The following is a 22,816-nucleotide window of genomic DNA, read 5'->3' as shown; positions in this document are numbered from 1 at the left end:
ACATTTTGTATTGTAGATTTCATGTGAACAATACCCTTCTTTATCCAGAAATCGTGGAATGGTAAGTTGTTCCTTGTATCTTTTTCCAGCTTTCTGTTTTCACTTTTTGTGCCTTGCAAATTAATCTCTCTGCCTAATAGCTTCCTTGAAATCAGCTGTTGCTTTACTGGCTCCATCAATGTTTGTAACAGGAATCAACCGCATGCATTATGCAGAAAAATCCCTGCATTAACCAGCTTCTGCTGGTGTCTTTATAGCTCTCATAGCATCTATATTGACCACCGTGCTTTTTGTAAACATAACAAAAGATGGAAAAGCACTTTACTTCCAATATAGTAGATTCCGCTATTGAAATATTCCATTTAATGTAAGGCTGCTGGTGTCCTTGATTTGCCATTTTCCATTCAAACCGCATGCAGATAATGCTGATGTACCAGCATCTTTTCGTGCCACTCTCTCAAGGATGCTGCTAGTGGATGGTGAGTGCTTTAGGTTTCTGTGATCAGTCAGAGGCATCTGTCTTCATGTCAGAGAGTCATCTCCTGGGGATTCTGAAAGGTCTGAAGCTGAAATAGGCTGTGTTTTCGGGATCCTCGCGAGGCGCCATTGACAAGAAGAGCTCCCTCCTGCTGATTGCATAATTAGAAAGTTGCAACTACATAAAAAATCATCTTAAAATGCACATTTACAGAAAGGCACAAAATAAATGGAAAGAAAAACAGAAATTATGCTCCAAGTTCCTACTCTTTTAGTTGACAGTATTATAGTGCAAATTTATAACACACTGTATTATTTTTCTAATTCGAATGTCTATACTTGGAAAACTGCCTGAGACTACCTACCCACTTGCTATCCCCCCCCAGAAAACAGAGAGGGAGCAGAATATTATAGAAGAGATCTTGTAGGTGCCAATGCAAAAAATAATCATTCCCTGCCCCCCCTTTTTCTTTTTAGGGGTCTCGATATTTTGATAATTTTTGACACCTTAACAATACTTGAATAAGACATTTGTGGCTGCTGTATGTTGATCTTTATTTTTGCTTATTCAAACAGATGAACAAATTGTAGATGAGACCTTTTTATTGGACTAACATACTATATTTGTGGCTAGCGTTTTTAGAGTGCATGCCCTTCTTTAGGTCAGTACAAAATGATGTTGCCGGAACAGATAAAGTAAATATGGGTTACATAGTGCATCTGTTTTCAATGTGACAGCATCTATGGTGAATCTGCAAAGTATCTTTTACCTACCCCAGAAGGGTAAAATTTCCCTGGGGGTAAAGTGCCTGCAGATGTTTGCCCCACTTTGTCTGCAAGCACTTTTTCAGAAGAAACCATGGATGGATGTTGAAAATGGAATCTGCATATGTTTTTATTTTCTGCTCCCCTACCCCTGGAAATTCCTCTCCTTTAGATAGGGAAAAAGTATGCACATTGTGGCACAATACATGTACTTTTACCTATGTAGAGAATGTACGAACTGCCATACTGGGTTAGATCGAGGGTCCATCTAGCCCAGCATCTAGTTTCCAACAGTGGCCAATCCAGGTCACGAGTGCATTGTCCTTTATTTCTTCATTTAACAAAATTTAAAATGTCCTGGCGTGTAGACAGGTGGGACCAGTGGGTTATGCTCCCGTGCCAGCAGATGGAGACTGAGCAAGCTGAAGTCACAGTATATATACTCCTACAGTGACACCACCCTGCCAGTATTCTCCGTCTCCAGTAGATGGTGGATGTGCATCTCCCTATGGAGATTGCTTCAGATTTTGGAAGGAGAATTTTAAATAGAAAAAGAAAAGCCCCGAGGTGAGAATTCCTGTGGTGATTTCCGTGGCCCCTCAGATGTGTGCCTTGGAACGGAAGCTGGGTTTCCCAGCATGGACTTAGCTGATTGTACAGCTTATATGCAGCGGGTGTAGGAGGCCGAGTGCGACAGTGATGGCACATACCCTCTCCCCCCGCAGCCGGAGACCGTCTCTTTACTCAGCCGGTAAGGGCTGAGCTCAGGTAAGTTTAAAGAAAAAAATAATTTAGAAACAGAGACAGTGTAGAGGGAATTTGCAGGAATTCCTCTGGTCTCCATGCTCAGCATGCCGTTCTGATGTTCGTTCCCGCTCCTGAGGGGGGTTGGGGGAACTGGGCAGTGAGGTGGGTTGAGCGACCTTGGTGGGCTAGGCCCTGCAGTTAGGATTTTTTTTCTGTGCACCACATGATAGGCTGTGGCACTGTTTTCACTTGCTTCTGTGCATGCTGTACTTTATTTATTTATTTATTTATTTATTTATTTATTTATTTATTTATTTAAAGCTTTTTTTATACCGGCATTCATGATAGAATCACATCATGTTGGTTTACAAGTAACAAGGGGAGTGAAAAACCTAACATTTAACAGGTGGAGAGAAGCAAGAAAGTTACAATAAAACAGGGGAAGCAGGAACTGGGATAAGAAAAGAAGCCTGAGTAGTTTTAGAAGTAAAAACAGGAACAACTATTTACATAGTGCTGGGATGTAACATGATGGTTATAGCAGACAGTTCATAAGGCCCATTAGAGGAGTCAGTGAGATTCAGGAAAGGCTTGTCTGAATAGCCAAGTCTTAAGTCTTTTTCTAAATGTTAATAAGCATGGTTCCTGTCTGAGGTCCGGGGGCATAGCGTTCCAGATGGAAGGTCCCGCCGTGGAGAAGGCTCGTTCCCTGAAGGCGAGGTGATGTCACTTTGGATTGGGGAACATGTAACGATCCTCTGTAGGCTTCTCTGATGGGTCTGAAAGAGGAGTGTAGTTTGAGTGGGATTTGAAGGCTAAGAGGGGCTTGGGAATGGATGGTTTTATGGATGATGGTCATGAACTTATGGAGGATTCTGAAATGTATTGGTAACCAGTGCAGATTTTTGAGAATGGGAGAGATGTGATCTCTTCTTCTGGTGTTTGTCAGGATTCTAGCTACTGTGTTTTGGAGCATCTGAAGAGGTTTAATGGAGGAGGAAGGGAGACCTAGCAAGATAGAGTTGCAGTAATCTATCTTAGAGAAAATCACGGCTTGGAGAACCGTTCTGAAGGCCTGGAAGTGGAGGAGTGGTTTGACTCTTTTTAGTACTTGTAGTTTGTAGAAGCCGTCCTTGGTGGTGCGGTTGATGAATGATTTTAAATTCAACCTGTTGTCTATTAGAACTCCTAGGTCTCTTGCTTGGGTGACGAAGATGTTAGATGGTGCGCTTAGTGTGATATTACTGTTTTCCGGGGAGATGAGGAGGAGTTCTGTCTTCGTTGCGTTTAGTATCAGGTTTAGACTAGAGAGAAGAAGGTTAATCTCTCTTCGGCAGGTTTCCCAGTGTTCGAGTGTTTTGGTAATAGATTCTTTGATGGGGATCAGTATTTGCACATCGTCGGCATACTTCCTTCTACAGGACGGTGTGTGCAGTGCATCAGCTCTGTGCACACGTTGTGCGATCAGTTTTGGGCACGCCTTTTGTGCGCAGAACTTTTTAAGCATTGGTGTTGCACCCAGGCTTTGGTGCACAGTTTGTGCATGTGGTTTTTGTGGTGTTTACTCTTGGGATGCCTAATTTTTGTGCGCATACATTTTGTGTGCTTGCAATTTTTCATTGCAAGCTGACTGAAAACACGTTCTCCGTCACCTGTGCACTGATGGCGCCAGTGAGCAAGAAACCTTTCTCTCTGTGTTACCTGTCATAGTTGGGCATCTTAGCCTGATGTGTCCTCTAACCATGTCAGCACCGTTTCGAGGCTCAGGGATAGTTGTCTTCCTCTGATTTCGCTAAGCCTGGATCCTTCCAGCCGGATAATGGTCTGGTTAAGTATTTGTCTGGAGGTACACTGGTTCCTCCGCAGGTAATAGCAATTCAGTGGGCCGCACAGTTCCTTGTGGGTTTGGCCTGGATCCGGCTGCTTTTTATTGGGTGGAGTTTTTTCAGGGTTTGCAATCCTTTCTTCAGATGCAGTCCTCAGCTTTACCCAGTCCTAAGGTTGGACTCCTCCCTCTTCCAGTCCTATGTTTAACTGCTGGAGCACGCCTGGTTCGCTGCGGGTAATCCCGACTGGAACCCGGATGGCACTGATGATGAGGCAGATCCTGATTCCATGGAAGATGGGGAAATTCCTCCGGGACTGGAACCGTATCGGACCATGTTGCGGTTCTTTCATCGAGATGAACTGCCGGCCTTGATTTCCCAGACCTTGAAGATGCTAGCTGTTCCTGGTGCAGATTCCATGTCTGAGCCGAAGAAGAATCCCATTTTGGTTTCCTTGCGTAAAGCCGCTAGTTTTTTCCCTGTTATGGACACCATAACAGGGAATTGAATGGGTACCCATAACAGGGTATTGAATGGGGTGCCCCAGAGGCAAATTTCAAAGGGGATCTGACATTGGAAGGCCTGTACCACCTGGATCCCAGCGGTTTGAGAGCATTTGCATTTTCCCAAGGTGGATGCACTGGTCTGTGCCATCTCTAAGTGGACGACTATCCCTGTGGATGGAGGAGTGGCCTTGAAGAATGTGCGTGATAGTAGGATTGAGGCTATCCTTTGTTATGGTTTTGAGGTGTTGGAATGGATTCTTGGGTACTGCGGTGATGGCCACTCCCACGGGGAGGAGCCCCATGAGGAGCCCCAGTACTAGGCTAGACTCTATACACGCAGACAGATGATTTAGAAGTCAAAGGGCTTACTTCCCATGTTGCACTCCTCTTTGCCGACCTTTCGTGGTGGTAGTGATGTGAGTGCTTATGATAATATGTATGACTTCTAAATCATCTCACATACCAGCTTCAAATACCTTCTCCCATACAGAGGTAATACAAGTTGCTTCCTCTAATGCTTCTACAGCTTCAGAGGATTCGATGGACATGATATGTGACAAAAAAACAGAAAGACTATAAAGTATCCAATACTTTACCTCACAACACTCCAATGCAACCTAAAACATGTGAGTCACAAGAACCAGATGGTCGTACAATAATGCCCCCTCATACAAAAGAGGCATTTTATCAATTGTCCCAATCCTTAGTAGGATTTTATGAATCTCTGCAGTCACCATTCAAAATCACTAATCTTGCTTCTGGCAGTTCTCCGGAACATAATAGAGAGCAGTTGGTGGAGCCTCCAACATCTCCCATAGCAAACCAACCAGCCTCACCAAATTATAAACAGGATATATATTTTGATTCTCCTTCACTGCAAACATCCACATCATCATCTACAGGATTCTCATCGGATCCGCAGGAACAACCTCAGGAACTGTATTCCCCTCCGGAAGACCTTACATATCCAAAATTTCTGGAAAAATTAGGTTCAGTACTGCATCTAGAGGTTCAAAAAGAAACAGACCCTAGATCAAAAACTCTTGGCCTCCTAAATATTTTCGATACCCCAGGAGAACCAACATCTCTTCCACCACAAGAACTCCTGCATTCAGTCTTACAGAAATCCTGGGAAACACCTTATGCAATCTCATTGGTTTCCAGGAAGACAGACATAAAATTTCGTATGAGGAAAACATCGCCGTACTCTATTCCACAATTACCTCACTCTTCAATTGTAGTGAGTCGGCGATGCAAAGATTTAAGAAAACAAAGTTGCATTCCTCATACCCACCAGGGAAAGACAACAAATATTTAGATGAGTTTGGCAGGAAAATATACCATAACTGAATGTTGAATGCCCGAATTATGCACCATCAGTTCTACATGGTACAATACCTATATGAATGCATACAAGATATAAAAGGTATGCTTTCCTCGACTGCGGATCAGATACCTCCGCCTCTTCATGACATGGAAGAGTGTTCTCGACACCTTTTGAGGTCAATCTATGAAGCATATGAAACATCGTCTAGGGCATCTGCAGCAGCCATTGCAGCCCGCAGACTAGCATGGTTACGCTCAAGTTCGATATGTGAAGATTTGCACGAGAAGCTAACAAACCTCCCATGTACAGGAGATAACCTGTTTGGAGAACGATTTCAGGACACAGTAGGTAAACTGAAGGAAGAAGCTCTAGCAGTACAATCATTAACATCACATCCTCACTATTCGAACACACGTCATTATATGGGTTCCACTCGTCTGCAATCATATGCCAGGAGTCCCTACAGATCTTACCAGTCCTTTCATACCCAACCTTACCCTGCTTACCAGCATCCTGCTCCACAACAGAATACCTCAAACCAACGTAGAGGTAAACCACGTAACCAGAGACTGCAGGCACAACAGCCGGCTACAGCAGTAAAAGCGACTTCATCTTTTTAGTTACCCAGCCACCACCACAATATCAAGCACCACCCAGCAGGATTCACTCCTGCCTGGCAGCCTGGGAGAGAATAACATCCGATCAATAGGTTTTGGAAATAGTACGTCACGGCTACCAACTCCAATTTGTCACAAAACCCATATTACCTCATCTTTCCACTCTCAAAATTCACAACTTCCAACCACAACTGGGGGAGGAAATTGCTTTGCTTCGCAAACAACAAGCAATTCGACAAATTTCCCAGGGGACCCAATCAGTAGGATTTTATTCCCCATACTTCCTCATACTCAAGAAGTCGGGTGGCCTTCGCCCCATCCTAGACCTAAGGGAATTGAACAAATTTCTCACCAAAGAGAAATTCTAAATGGTATCCTTGAAATCAATCCTTCCTCTAATTCAAACCAACTTTTGGATGTGTTCCATCGACCTGAAGGATGCTTACACACACATTCCAATCCATCCATCCTCGTGACGTTACCTATGTTTTTGCTACAGACATCAACACTACCAGTACAAAGTTCTTCCCTTTGGACTATTGGCTGCACCCAGGGTTTTCACCAAATGCATGGTAGTGGTAGTGGCTCATCTCAGAAGACAAGGTATAACCATCTTTCCATATCTGGATGATTGGCTCATAATCGCCCCAACTCCAAACATCTTACTCGATCACCTCCATCGGGTGATACAATGCTTGCAAGAATTAGGATTGGTGATCAATTTTCAGAAATCACACCTACAACCAACACAACAGTTACAGTCCATAGGAGCATGCCTGGACACTACGTGCAACAGGGCATACCTACCAAGTGACAGAATATCACAATTCTGTCCTCTTTTACATACCTTGAACCATACTCAGAGACCTTCAGCAAGACAGGTTTTAGTAGTCCTGGGTCACATGGCAGTGGCGATTTTCATGGTTCCCAACACCAGGCTACACATGAGATGCCTGCAATGGGGCTTGAAACGTCAATGGAAACAGTACTCGCAACCATTGACACAGAAGATATCGTTGACCGCCGAAATGAGAAAAGATATAACATGGTGGCTCCTAGACTCCACCCTATCCAAGGGAGCATTGTTCAGTTCCCCTCCTCACAATGCAGTATTAACCATAGATGCATCTCGCAAGGGCTGGGGTGCACACCTCGAGATTTATGAAACACAAGAGTTATGGACAATCTCAGAACAAAACTTGCAAATACATTTATTGGAACTCAGAGCGATTCAGAATGCATTACAAGTGTTCTAAGACCACCTGAAAGGACGCAGGGTAATGATCTACACGGACAATCAAGTGGCGATGTTTTACATCAACAAACAAGGAGGGTCCGGTTCAAGATCCCTTTGCAAGGAGACCCTGACAATCTTTGAACATGCTCATGGAAACTGCATACATCTCCAAGCAACTTACCTACCAGGAGTTGCAAACACAAGAGCGAACAGGCTAAGCCGCATATTTCATCCTCACGAATTGGCACTCAATACAGAAATAGCCCAAGACATATTCATGCAGTGGGGGATGCCTTCGATAGATCTCTTTGCAACGGAGATCAATGCTCAAGTTCCCAAATTCTGCTCGATAAGACCAAGCCAATTCAGGATCGCTCAAGATGCCTTCCTCATCCCATGGATGACAGGCCTCCTGTACGCCTTTCCTCTCATACCACTCGTAACGAGGACAATTCAAAAGTGCATAGCAGACAAAGCTCAACTGGTACTCATCGCCCCGGCCTGGCCGAGGCAACCATGGTACAGTTTCCTTCTCCAACTATCCATCATGGATCCAATTCGGTTACCGAATCGTCAAGATCCTCTCTGCCAAGATCAAGGGACGCTTCTACACCCACTACACTCATCTCTCCACTTGACAGCGTGGAGATTGAGAGGCTCCTTCTAACAGAACAGGGAGTTTCCACTTCAGCACAATTCATCTTGTTAGAATCCAGGAAACTCTCAACGAGGAAAAATTATAGCTATAAATGGAAACTTTACTCTACTTGGTGCATTTCCAAAGGTGTACCACAGTTGGACTGCTCACCTGAGCTACTTATTGACTATCTTCATACACTATACGCAGCTGGTATAGCAACATCATCCATCGGAGTTCATCTCAGTGCCATAGGGGCATATCATAGACCAGTTAACAATATTCCTATATCCAATCACCCCTTACTATCTCGTTTCATTAAGGGGCTAACTCACCTTCGTCCTCCAATCTCTAAGCCTCCAGTTCCATGGAACCTCAACATAGTTCTGGAACAACTCATGCTTTTCCCCTTTGAGCCCTTGGACTTGGCACATATTAAATACCTCACATGTAAAGTTGTATTCCTGGTTGCAGTAACATCGGCACGAAGAGTTAGTGAATTACAGGCCTTGGTCCATTATTCTCCATATTTTCAATTTCATCACCAAATGGTAGTTCTCCGAACTCACCCATCCTTCCTACCAAAAGTGGTTTCTCAATTCCATCTCAATCAGACCATGGAATTGCCCACCTTTTCCCTAAACCTCATGCAAATGATAGGGAAAAACTACTGCACACACTAGATTGCAAAAGAGCTTTAGCATACTACAAAGAAAGGACAAACTCGGACTCCCGTGTTTCTCAACTCTTTGTCTCCTTGACCCAAAGGCACCTGGATTACCAGTGACTAAACGCACCATCTCCAGCTGGATAGCACAGTGTATCAAATTCTGTTACGATAAACAGAATCTAAAGCTCACCAAGTCAGAGCAGTAGCAGCCTCATTGGCACACCTAAAGAATGTGCAACCCATAGACATTTGTAAGGCAGCTACATGGGTCATCACTGCATACCTTCACATCTCATTACTGCCTTGATCAACAAGCAGCCACTGATGCGAAGATAGTGCAAGCAATACTGCAATCTCTATCCTCTTGTCCACGGTGACTGCCACACTGTTAATGATCACGTACAAACATATATATCAGAAACAACGTGATCGGGAGCTTGGGACTCCTATGACAGCATGGCTAATTCAGTCCTGCTATCGACGGGAAAAAGCAAGCTTGCTTACCGTAAACGATGTTTCCGTAGATAGGATGAATTAGCCATGCTGACCCACCCTCCTCTCTGGCAGTCACCAAGTCTTCGACTACAATACAGCTTTATCACAGACTGAGGAGATTCCGTTACTTTCCTGCGCGGGAACACACGCGCAATCGCAGAGAACAAAGCTCTGATCTCTGCTTTGACAAGCTCCGCCTCCCGGACCTGATTGACAGATCCCATGACAGCATGGCTAATTCATCCTGCTATCTACGGAAACACCGTTTACGGTAAGCAAACTTGCTTTTTTTCATTATTCTAAGTTATCATGAATGGTTACAAGCTAGTAAGTTAGCCTTATCCATATCCAGTGATATCACCGGCCATTGTGGAAAGACTAAATGAATTCTTTCCTTCCATGTTTACTAATGACTATGTTGGGGAGATACCAGTTCTGAAGACAGTTTTCAAGGGTGAAGATTCGGATGAACTGAACCAAATCACAGTGCACTTGGAAGATGTGGTAGGCCAGATTGACAAACTGAAGAGTAGAAAATCACCTAAACTGGATGGTATACACCTCAGGGTTCTGAAAGAACTAAAACATGAAATTTCAGTCCTATTAGAAAAAATTGGAACCTAACTTTAAAATCATCTATTTTACCTGAAGAATGGAGGGTGGCTAATTTAACCCCAATATTTAGAAAGAGCTTCAGGGCTGATCATGGAAACTATAGACCAGTGATCCTGACTTGAGTCCCAGGAAAAATAGTGGAAACTATTCTAAAGAGCAAAATCACAGAACATATAGATAGCCAGGATTTAAAATGACACAGCCAGCATGGATTTATCCAAGGGAAGTCTTGCCTCACAAATGTGCTACATGTTTTTTTGAAGGGGTTAATAAACATGTGGATAAAGGTGAATGGGTAGATGTGGTGCATTTGGATTTTCAGAAGTTGTTTGACAAAGTGCCTCATGAGAGACTTCTAAGAAAACGAAAAAGTCATGGGATAGGAGGCAGTGTCCTTCCGTGGATTGCAAACTGGTTAAGAGACAAGAAACAGAGAGTAGGATAAATGGTCAGTTTTCTTAATGGAAAAAGGTAAACAGTGGAGTGCCTCAGGGATCTGTACTCGGACCAGTGCTTTTCAATATATTTATAAATGATCTGAACAATGATACGAGTGAGGTGATCAAATATGGAGATGTCACAAAATTATTCAGAGTAGTTAAATTGCATGCAGATTGTGATAAATTGCAAGAGGACCTTGCAAAACTGTAAGACTGGACATCCAAATGGCAGATTAAATTTAATGTGGACAAGTGCAAGGTGATGCATATAGGAGTTACAACCCAGGAAAAAGATCTAGGCGTCATAGTGGATAATACATTGAAATTGTTGGTTCAATGTACTGCAGCAGTCAAAAAAGCAAACAATGTTAGGAATTATTAGGAAGTGAATAGGAATAAAACAGAAAATGCCATATTATCCAAGAACAAGCAGGATGGTAGTCCTCTCACATAGGTGACATCATCGGATGGAGCCTGGCACAGAACTTTGATCTGGCCTCTAGGCACAGTCCCTCAGTCTTTCTTTTTCCGTGGGGCCCTGTGGTCATAGGAGCCGTGTGTCTCACAGTATTCAGCTTTACTGTCTCTTCACAATTTTTGTAAGTGATTTTTTTTGTAGAGCTGCAGCTTTTTTCTTTCCTTTACCTTTCAATGGTTTTATTTCGTTTGTTTGCCAGACGCATGGTGGACCTTAATCGCTTTGCAGTCTGGCAGAGTCTCTACTTCTGTCCTTATTAAAAAAAAAAAAAAAAATGTGCGTGAGGACCAAGATGGCAGCATAGTGCAGCTGCTGAGCGCTGTCTGCCCCAGTTTTTGCTCGATTCTTTGCTTTGCAATGCCATCTAAAAGAAAGGGGAAGGTTAGAATTTTCCTTTCAGAATCCCTACCTTCCCTCAGGCAGCTAGATATCTTGCGCTTCATAAGCCCAGCCAGTACCCCAGGGGAGCCGATGAATTCGATGCGAGCCACGGTGGGGGAGAGCTGGGTTTGCCAGGCGAATGAGGCGTCCCTCTGCCCGGACCTCTGTCCGCCCCGGTGCAGCGTGACCCCCGGTGAGGTTGTCCCTCAGACGCTGACCGATGACGCGGCAAGAGCGACTGAGGGTGGAGGGAATGCTTTCTCGTCTAGCACTGGAAATGGAGAGGTCTTCGGGCCCTGAAGCGGAGATGAACCTCTGTGTTGATGGTCCTGCAGTGGCCCGACCTGGGGATCCCCCACAAAGGGGAGTGGAGGAGATTTCTCTAATTGGTCATCGTGGACAGACATCTGCCAGTGAGATTGGGGAGTTCCTGCTGATTACAACACGACCGGAGGCAGTCACCTTAGAGATGATATGGGACTTAGTAGCAGGCTACGGGACTTCTCTGAGACGGCTTGAAAATAAAATGGACTCTCTTTCCTATAACTTACAACAGAAAATCCTTGCGGTCCAAGAACAAGCCAGTGTGGCATCTAATAGGATCTTAGAGGCTGAAAATAAAATTCAATCTATTCAAGTACTTAATGTGGCTACCATAAAAGAGCAGATTGCTTGTTCTAGACAACTGGAAATTCTTGAGAACAATGTTAGACATTTAAACTTGCGAATCTTGAATTTCCCTAAAATAGCAGGTGAAATTCCCTTTATAACTTTGAAGCGATTCCTGATAGAAGCTCTCAGCTTTTCAGAAGATAATATTCCCTCAGTTAATTTTTTGTCGTTTCCTTAACGGAAGATCTTCTACAGGGTTAGCTGCTGGTGTCAGTATTCCTGAAAATTTGACCAGCTTTTTAGAAAATTCTAATTTGGATGACTTGATAGAAATACTTTGTTGGTATCATTTATTTCTGTGTTAGATTTAAATAACGTTATGCATAACTTTTTCAGGAATTTCCCAGTATCCTATTATGGCCAAGTAGGAAGGATTTATCCTGATTTGGCCCAAGTGACACAAGTGAGGAGAAGGGAGCTTCTTTCCTTTCGGCAAAGTATCATTCCTTTAGGTTTTCCCTTTACTTTACGTTATCCATGTAAATGTATGGTTAAAAGGGGTGATGAGTGTTTTATTTTGTTTCAACCGGATCAAATATGCCAATTTATAGAAGCGTGTAGGCCAACTACCTCGTCTCCTGCAATTTAAGTAAATGGAGATCATTTGATTAAGTGCTGGTGGAGTAACACTATGTTAATGCCTTTTCTGCAGCATAATTTCTTTTTGTTTCTTCCCTTTTTGTTTCTTGTCCTCCTTTTTGATTATTTTCTTTTCTATATGTATAGATTGGATAACTATTGTGTAATTTTCTTTTGTTAAATATTCATTATGTAATTTGTTGGTTTAAATATTTATCCAATTGTGATTCTTCTTAATGCAAGCATTTGTTGTTTGTAAATTGAAAATACATAAATAAAGAATAAAAAAGAAAACAAAAACCTGCACCTCCAGTTTAATATGTGTCCTCTTCTTGCTATGTCTGTTTTTGTACCTTTGTCAGGTGCTGGCAGGACTGACTGAATGTGGGTGATATGTGTGGGCTGCTGAACCTGGGGACTCGCCTGAGTTCTACCAGGCAAGAGTTCCATGTCATTTCACTGATCAATTGACCTCAATGGAAGTTCAAACAGTGCAGAGATCGAGGACCACAGTGTTCCTGGGTGGGGGAGAGCTCATCCTCCCCACATTCAAAGGAAGTAGTCTCCAAGGGCAAGAGCCCTGGATGATGTAGCCTCCCCTTCTGCTTGCCAGTGATGGCAGTGCAGTGTCCTTGTGAGAGAGGGTGAGCAGGAGCCTGGGCAAGCAGCTTACTGCTGCACCTTCGGTGCCATGCCCAGTAACGTTTGCCCCTGCACATCTTTGACCAGCACACTGTTGATCTGATGCATCGATTTAGGACCGTGTCAGGGACCAGGATTGCCATTGAGCGCCATGGTCACCTTTGACACCATCGAGGTGCCAGGGCGCCCTCGATGCCATCGGTGTGTGAGACCACTCTCGATGCCAAAAAGATCTTCTGTGCCGTAGGCATCTGTGGATGTGGGATCTCAGTGCACTGGAGTCATCAAGCGTCTTGGGCCTCGATGTGGCAGAGTAGTGGCATTGACCACTTAGTGTTGGGGACCAGGACAACCATCAAGCACCATGGTCCTCTTCTATGTCATCGGAGCCGCCAATGCCCTCAATCCCATCAAGTTGTGTGATTGACCACCCTCGATGCCATTGAAGTATGCGGTTTTGATGCTGTGGCCGCCCTCGGGGCCATTGAGTTGTGTGGCCTCGAAGCCATCAAGGTGCAGGGCTGTCATGGAGGTCATTGGGCATATTGTTCACTGATTCCTTTTGTTGCCGCTCTCGACATGGTTGAACACCAATGAGGCACTAGGATTGCCATTGAATGCCCTGGTTGTCCCTGAGGCCGTGAACTCTTGGGGCTCTTGAGAGCCTTCGAGTGCCACTGAAGCCCTCGAGTGACAGGGATTTCAGCCTTGAACAGATCGAGCACTGGCTTCACCATTTATCCAAGGCACCCTGGTACACTGAGACATTCAGGTGCAGTTGTCTAGTGCCCAAGAGGCTCCTTGGCAGTGTCCCTATGGGGCACTGAGGGGCATTGTGCTGTCCCATCACTGGCCTACGGCTATTGGGCACCATGGATGCTGATGATATCGGGGCCCTGAGCTGCTAGGATTGGGGGACATCAGAGGCCCTGCCTGGATTCGTGCACCATCAGTGTTAATGAGTGATAACTAGGCTATCGTTAGCCATAGCCGCTAGTGAGGGACGCTTTCGAGCTTGCAGCATCGATGTCCTCGGACTGATAGTTGAGCTGAGGGGAACAGCTGATGGTGCTAGTAGCCATCTGTTCCTCTGGGCACCAATGAAGCATGTTGGGGCTGTAGAGCCTCTGCTTGCAGGTGTCTATGGCATTTTTTGTACCGCTGGTCCACTGATGTCTTCATCAGTGCTGCCTGGCTGTTGAGGCTGGTGCTATATACAGACAAACTGATCAAGATTCAGTCAAGCAACGTCGAAGCCCCGGGTGCAACGTCTTTCGGTGCCCTTGATGTGATTCATCGTTGGTAAGGAAGAAAGCACTATGGGCCCTACGGACGCTGTCACCAGTGAACGAGGTTGGATGCTGCAGCACATGACCGCAGAGCAACATGGGCACAATCGGTTACCATGGACTTTGCTGCTGTCATTCCATGAGGGAAACAGCGGCAAGCCATTCCTGATGCAGTTTCAAGGGCTGTATCCAGCCTCTTGGAGTGTGATGAGGTACTGGAGGGGGTGACGCCATAGGACGCCACCCGCCACCATGTCATACCCAGAGGACCATTGGTACAGGGGGACACCGCCGTCACACTGTTCTTATGCATTCCACTGGTAGTTACTGTGACAGGGAAGCGCAGCATGTACGATTGGGTATAGCAAGTCATCTACTCCAAGCGCCTTGGGCAATGGCAGACTGCATTCTCTCTGTCTGTGCAGTTCTCAACCATGCCAAGATTCTGCCATAATCAGTTTTGCACCACAAAGTACTGGGGAGCACTGGTGAGGAAGGCGTCATCACACTGATTTGCCTTTTGGCAGCGTGCAGACACTGACTAGCAAGTGGTGCTTGGTCCTTGCTGTGCTGTGGGATTCTACCCACAAGTACGACGAATGGGGTCATAGGTGTACCTTCATCCATAGGATGGGATTCCACTGTATGAGTACTAGTCAGCGTGCTTTTACAATGGAGGGCTTTGTTCTTCAGTTGCCTTCTATTGTATGGGGGTGTGTGTGTGTTTCCCTCATGGCGAACAGGTTGTGCATCGCAGCTACAGGAATGACCTAGGACAGTGTTCCTGGTTGAATCCTAAGGGGAGTAGACACCAGGAGGGTAGTGTCAGGAGTAGTCTCATTCAACAGAAGAGAAATATGTCTTTTGACCCCTTCCGTGTCACAAATCCCCTTTGTGGGGAAGCCCCTGGGGCTGCATTCCTGGTAGGTTTATCGCTGAACCGGAGCTTCAATTCTTTGGATTGGTGCATCTCCGTGTAGGCCAGGGCCAGCAACAGCGGTCATCTGACCGTTTTTACTGGGCCCCTTCGTTTATTATCGTGGTGGCCTTCCCCATCCAAGGGTGGCTGCCAGTGGCAAATTGGTCGCTTCTGACCCTTAGTGATCAGTGATTGTGTCGCCTCTCTCAACTGGAGAGTTGACAGGTTTTTTAGGATCAGGAGGCCCCGATTCCTGTTGCTTTTCTGTCCCTTCAGGAAGGGGGGATTTGACTGGGTTCCAGAGTAACACTTATGGGTTCCCGTCTGGAAGCCTGGTTGTCCACCCTTGCAAGGTCACTTTTGTTTCCTCGTGGGATCCGAGAGCAGGTCGAGCGGAGGAGCTCTCCTTAGGTCATCCTAAGGCACAGCAGGTCTATTTCGTGAGGGAGCCTTTCCAGAGTAGCTCCTCTGTGAAGATTAGGGATTTCGCACATCCAGGAGTCACCTTTGATACCTGCTAAGCTCAATGGACATTTTTTGATAAGGATCACTATTGCCAGTCATTCTCACTTGCAGGGCCCTACTTCTAATCCATCTAATTGGCAAGTATGCCTTTCAACCTATTGCCATATCCATGACTGAGGGAGTTGGGGGACAAGGGACCCTGCAACGGAGGTGCTGTTTGGTTGCAGTGGCTTGCAAGCTATACTTCCCCATTTTAGGGATAACCCTGTCTGTGGATAGGGGACACCCAGGTCATGAACTGTTGTTCTGTTTACTGGACCGCGTGCTTCCTTGAGGGATGTATATGCTATCATGGCTGAGGTATTAATACCTAAGCCAGGTTCGGGGCAGTCTATTCCTAGATTACTCTTGCCCTGCCCTGGTACCCTTAGAGTTTCCAGGCCGGTGAAGAAATGCTGTTCGACAGGGGTTTGCACGCGGCACCCCAGCTATCTGTCTGTTAGTGCAGTGTTTCTGGATTTCTTCCCTGTGGAATTTACTCTCAACTTCAGCTGTTCCAAGAAGGCTGAGGGCTCTATCTCTGTGGGTAACTTCCTATTGGAGTCGGCAGTGAGTTATTCACTTGGGGTTGAGTTATACAACTTAGCAACTTGTACTTGCTCTGGAAGTTCAGTGGTCTGCCTCCTTGTGTTCTTTGCTCCTTCTGACTTCCAGTTGGAATTTCAGGGGGAGGGGTAAAAACTAAGGGATTTTGTGGTATATCTTAGTGTATACCTGCAGGGAAAGATATTCCATTTCTTCCCTATATTTTCACCAAGCTCTGGCCAGTACTGCCTTTAGCTTTTCACACTTCACTAGGTTGCCCAAAGTGTTTTCCTGCTTGCCTGAACTATCCTGTAGACAGGATGGCTAGCCCTGCCCTTGACAGGGTGCAGTGTGGGTGAGCTTCAGGCCTAACATATCTCCCTGCTAGAGGGTTTGGGCTAGTGATCCCATTCAGGGATTGCCTTTCATCCCCTGAAACTCTTGATGCTGTCCTGCTGGTCAGCTATGTCTAGTGCTTTGGCACGTAGAGTTTATCACAGACCCTGCCATTGTTGCTGATTATTCTTCCAAGCGATGCTTGGGTTTTCTGCCCATTATATCTATTAGCCAAACATGGGCACACTTCTGCAGTGACATTCTGTCCTTCCGATGTCAGTGGACTGCAGTTTCTGGGGAGTTCTCGAGCCCCAGTTGGTATTTTGTTTGTCTTGTAACACCGAATAAAACTGCAGTCTTCATCCAAGAGTCTTCTCTAGACTTTTTCCTGTATCCAGGAGGTTCTAGACCTAGTGTTGTCAGGGTTTACTGATCTGAAACCCTGCTTGTAATGTTTTCCGTGATGCGAAGTATGTTTCTTGTTGGCACTCGCATCACTCCCTGGCCATAGGTGCTATGCATTGGGGTTTTGTGTTTCTTTTCTATGGTTTTCTCTTTGTGGAACCCAACTCTTTTCCTGCCTAGACCCCTTTGTGGGTTGGCTGCTTCACAGGCAAAAGGGAGAGAGGTGGTGCATTCAGCATGGTGCGGTTTCCTGCTTTGTCCTGCTCGGAGAGACTATATCTTGGGATTCACCCATGTGTGAGGACTACCATCCTGCTTTTGTAATCGGAGAGCGCAGAATTGCTTACTTGTAGCAGGTGTTCTCTGAGAACAGCAGAATGTTGTTCCTCATGAAACCTACACGTCTCCCCTGGGAATTGTTTCTCCATGTATTAGGTATATTATAGAATGAGGGACTATGCCTAGGGGGCAGGTGATGACTACAGCTGCACATGCTCAGTAGGGCATGTTTGAAAGTTCTAGATTCTGTAAGATCAAAGTTTCTTGCTGGGCTGCATCCGATGATGTCACTCATGTGTGAGGACTAACATCCTGCTGTCCTTGGAGAACACTTGTTACAGGTAAGTAACTCTGCTATGTTGAGACCACACCTTGAATACTGTGTTTGATTCTGGTTGCTGCATCTGAAAAAAAATACAGTTGCACTGGAGAAGGGCAGCCAAAATGATAAAGGGGATGGAACGGCTCCCCTATGAGGAAAGGCTTAATTTAGGACTGTTCAACTTGGAGAAGAAATGGGTGACGGGGGATATGATAGAGATCTATAAAATAATGAGAGGGCTAGAACAGGTAAGTGTGAATTTATTTACTCTTTCAGATAATAGAAGGACTAGGGGGCATTCATGAAGTTAGCAAGTAGCACATTAAAAATAATTTTGAGAAAATTCTTTTGAACTCCTTGCACAATTAAGCTCTGGAATTTATTGCCGGAGGATGTGGTTAGGGCAGTTAGTGTAGCTGGGTTTAAAAAAGATTTGGAGGAGAAGTTCATAAACTGCTATTAATCAAGTTGACTTAAGAAATAGCCACTGCTATTGCTGGCATTAGTAGCATGGGATCTATTTAATGTTTGGCTACTTGCCTGGTACTTGTAACATGGATTGGCCACTATTGGAAACAGGGTGCTGGCATCAGTGGACCCTCAGAACTGACTCTGTATGGCAACTTCTTACGTTCATCTGATATTGATTAGAAACTGGTATAAATCATCTCAAAATTACTTAATCTAGAGTGCCAGCTATCAGATGCAAACTCGCCACATACCCAGTATGGCATATCTTATGTTCTTATGCCAAAATCAAAAAGTTATTCCAGTATTTTTCCTATCTTTTCACCGCTATCCACTGTACTGCTAACAGTGGAATTATTTTGAATTGTTACATTTTATGTATTTGGGAAGAGACTGATCTGCTTATTCCCAGCCTACAATAATGAAAGAAGTAAGTCTCACAGCAGAAATATCTTATCAGTGGATTCTCTTTCCCTCTTGGCTCTGCTCACAGAATCCAAGGGTGAACCAAAGTTCTACAGACACCTGGAATGTTCGCTTGTTAGAAGCAATAGCGACTGTGCTCATTTTGCAGGCTCGAGACAGAGACAGATTTAAGAGCCACAGATTCCATCCATTTTTCCCCACGGTAGTAATGAACTGATTTTTGTACTACTTGGCCCCCACAGTGTTCAGAGGAAACATATTATTTTAGTGTTTGATTTTTCTCTTATTTTTACAGTGTATATGCAGTTGTGATTGGTCTTTCAATGCAAGCTCTTAAGACATTTCATAACACATTCATATTCGCTTTTTTCCTTTATTGCTACGGTAGTTTCATTGTAATTAATTTATGGGTGTATTATAGTGGCTTCCGCAAACTGGAGTCTGAGTCCAGTGGCTAGATGATGTGTTTAAGCTCATGCAGTAAATGATGGGAGGTGGAACCTGAACTGGAGTCTTTGTTGTTCACAGCTTTCTGCTTTAAATGGAACCATCGCTAAACTAAACAGTGCCCCAGATGGCCCCCACCACCCACACTCCTCCTCCGATGTTGTGGTCAGCCGGGGGAGGGAAGGTGTTTCCCCCTCTAAGGATGAGGCTGTGTGGGAGCTTCCTTCCTTCATGGCATGTTGGACCCCCGCCCCTTCAGACGGTCCTGGCTCTAATCACTGCATAGTGCTGTCAGCCCTCTGAATGCATTGCTCCTTAAGTGAAGGCATCTGTGAATTATTTATTTCCAGAGCAATGTAAAAGTCATTTTTGTGTCTATTTCCTTGTGCACTGGAAAGGCAGTGTTTTATGTGCCTCATTTCTTGTTAGCCTGGGAAGCCCTCTGCTGTGCATTATTCATTGTTAGAATGAATTTAATTCTACCTCTCCATAAATTTCTCTTTATAATTCAGTGATTTTTTTTTTTTAATTTGACAGCTTGAGGGGCTTATTTAATTCTGTTGTTGAACAAGTAGTAGTGGACACATATACTGTATAAAGCAGAAGCATTTTGAAAATGCAGAAGGAATCATACCTATTCTTTTGAATGGGATGGAGGGAAAAGAGCACCTTAATTCTGCTTTTTCCTAGGCAGCAGACAGAGATTGGATCCCGTGAGTGTTTGATTTACTCCATGATAGGACAAGGATGCTGATTTGGCTTGGAATAATCTTGTACCTGTCCTTTTTTTAAAATTCTGTCTAATGCTTTAGTAATTCTGAGAGATATTGCCACAAACAGAAATATTGGAATGGTCCGATCCCTTCTGAACTGGGTGTCTAATTGTTTCTTTGCCATATAAAATCCAAAATGAGTTGTGGCACCAGCAGCAGAGTTACCAAATGTGGTTTAAACAAGGGTTCTTCGTATGCTATGGTATATAGTCTTGGCCCAGTATAAGAATTATCCACTATTGAACTTTTGAGACCACAAGTTCCTTGTTCAAATGGTGTTTAAAACAGCATTATGGCATGGCTAATGATAACATTTCATGTCCCCACACTTTGCAAGATTAAATTGATCTAGCAAACTAAGGGACCTATTTACTAAAGAGTTGTTAGCAGTAACACAGGCATTTAATATACATTAACATCAGCATTACCACTTAGCACTCTTTAAAGACGCATTAAAAACACAGATTTTCACATTAGCGCACATTATTTTAAAATGAGTTGCTAAAATGCACAGTTAAATAAATTGGCTTATTTAAATGTGGTCTGGCTTGTATTAACATGAGCAACTGTGTTGATGTGGCTTTTAAATCAAAACTTTATCAAGGTGTAGCTGGGTTTTGTGCTAAAAGTGTGCATTTTTGCAGTGCTTCAATGTGCTGTATACCAAGGGTAGATTTAAAAACTTTTTGTGTACTATTCACTATGGGGAGAAAGGGTTGGAGTTGGGTTGCGGGATGGAAAGAACACACTGGGATTTCATTTTGCAATCTTTGTGCATATTTTTCACCCGCTTCAAACAAGTGCAGAGCACAGGGGTAGTAAATACCCACATTCTCCCATCGGCCTGAATTTTTTGACAATTAACTTACAGACCCAAGAAAACACTGTGCTCACAAGTCCTGTGCCCAGTTTAAAAATTGTCCCTTTAAAGTCGTAAAGCCCTTGTAGAAATAATTTTCAATATTTTACTGTCAAGATGTCCAAAGCAGATTATAATGTAAGCTTAAAACACAATACACTTTAATAAAAACATAATCAATACAACACACAAAAATTCAGCAGAAATCGTATCATTCCACCTCACTGCAAAAAACAGATTCAATAAAAAGAGGGTACTTTTTAAGGATTTTCGCACTTTTGAAAATTGCTACAATATATATTACTTTACATGTGTAAATGTAACATGCTATCATAGCAGTTTTTAAAAGTCCATCAACTTGATTAAACTGCACTTGCACATGTGAAACCTATTGACAGTTCAATGGCATATATTGTAGCAATTTTCAAAAGCCTACTTATGTGTGTAAAGTGCATGTATACTGTAAAACCTAGTGTAAAAATCCTTTTGAAAATTACCCCCATAGTGAATAGCACATTAAAAGGCCCATTAATGTATGCTTTTAGCACACTTTAATAAATATCCGTATGCCCCCCCTCTCCATGAAGAGATGTTTAAAGTAATCATGGGTCCTAATTTTTATGTGAATTTCGACAATCCTTACTGGAGTTGGGTAGAGCTCTCCAATGATCGCTTTGATTGAATGGTCTTTTTAATTAATCTATAGGTCATTTAACTAGGAATCAAGAAAATGTATTTAAATCCATTTTAAATGCCTTTTCATAAATTAATATCTGAAGGAGCTTGTGATAACTCTAACGGTAGGCGGCTTGAAAACAGCTAGAGGAAACAGAAGGCGCTTGTGCACATGGATGTACTGATTTTTTAACATACGCACATTGACGCACACATGTTATATAACATCCGCTACCTGCGTGCATGATTTTATATTGGCTCGCAAAAGCAGACTCGCGGGAGGGGGGGGGATTTTACAGCATGCGTGCGGTGACTCAATAGGCCATAATCCCAGTTCCGTCCCGCTCCGCTCCAGTAAAAGAGCGGACTGGGAGGGAACTTCCTAAACACCCTACCTAACCTGCCTCCCTTTTCCCCTAAAAACCTCGCTGCATACCCTATTTTTTTTTTGGTTTTGATACTTACGTGCTCTCTGAGGCACCAGTAACTTCCGCGGGTCCGTCATTCCCGGTGCGTGTTTCAGCAGGAAAATGCCTTAATGGCACTGTCCTGGCCCGACTATGCCCCTCCTCCGGCATGCCCATTTTATGGGACCCCTTTCTTCGCATAGCGGGAGATACGTGCATGGCTGCGGGCATTTGAAAATCTCTGTAGCATGAGTGCTGCCCAGCAATATGCATATGTCCCAGATTTCGTGTTTGCAAGGCTTTTAAAATTAGTCCTTAAGTGCACTTTATTTACAGTGAAACCAACTCAAAAACAAATCTGGCAGCACACCTTCACTTCAGGAGTCCAAAAAAAAATAAATAAATACAGCTCACCTTACTTCAGGTACAGCATAGTGTTTTAGACCTAGCAGGTCCTTACATATAGTGGCTTTCGCTTTGCTCCCTGTGGCCTTCTTAACCTCTGGGCCCTGTCAGTTTAAGCCAGGCTCAATGGAACTCCCCTGGACCAGAACTCCTTGCATTGTTGGTCTTTAAGGAGGACTGTACCAGATACCTGTGGCTAGTTCTTTAAAGTGTTTTGAGCATACATATTTCATACATTCCAAAAATAACAAAATGCAACTCAATAAAACATCAGTTTATAAAACTTGATACAGTAGAGTCCAATATCCTAAAATAAAATACGTAGATGGTCCCATGGGGGGGGGCCTTGGTCTCCCTGTTCTTGCACCTTAGAATTTGGAACCCACTCTGAGTTTAGATGCATAATAGAGGGAGACTGCTACTTTTGCTGATCATTTCCTTCTTGCCGAAGGAATTAAATGTGATTCATGATTTGCTTAAAAAGTAGGACCTTTTGTTTAAGAAAAAAATAGTTCCATAGGGTCATGTCCTTTAGAAAAGCTTGTCCAGCTCATCAATGTGGTATTATAGAATGAGTACAGTACATTAGTTATTGATATGAATGCACCCAGCGAGCCCTGGGAAGGGCGTAGAGGCGCGATTGCT

The 22,816-nt window shown here is 44.0% G+C and overlaps 1 protein-coding gene across 1 annotated transcript in view; it reads left to right on the top strand.

Annotated features, from left to right (window-relative positions):
- Positions 1-22,816, top strand: part of PEPD (peptidase D) — a 766,251-nt gene that overhangs the window by 249,946 nt on the left and 493,489 nt on the right. The window contains exon 7 of the mRNA XM_029608350.1: positions 17-61. Within this exon, the coding sequence (XP_029464210.1) occupies positions 17-61 (45 nt within the window). The remainder of the gene's footprint in view (positions 1-16; positions 62-22,816) is intronic.

Source organism: Rhinatrema bivittatum, chromosome 7 (genome assembly GCF_901001135.1).
Source record: "Rhinatrema bivittatum chromosome 7, aRhiBiv1.1, whole genome shotgun sequence".
Taxonomy (NCBI): domain Eukaryota; kingdom Metazoa; phylum Chordata; class Amphibia; order Gymnophiona; family Rhinatrematidae; genus Rhinatrema; species Rhinatrema bivittatum.
This window is presented reverse-complemented; position numbering and strand designations above follow the sequence as displayed.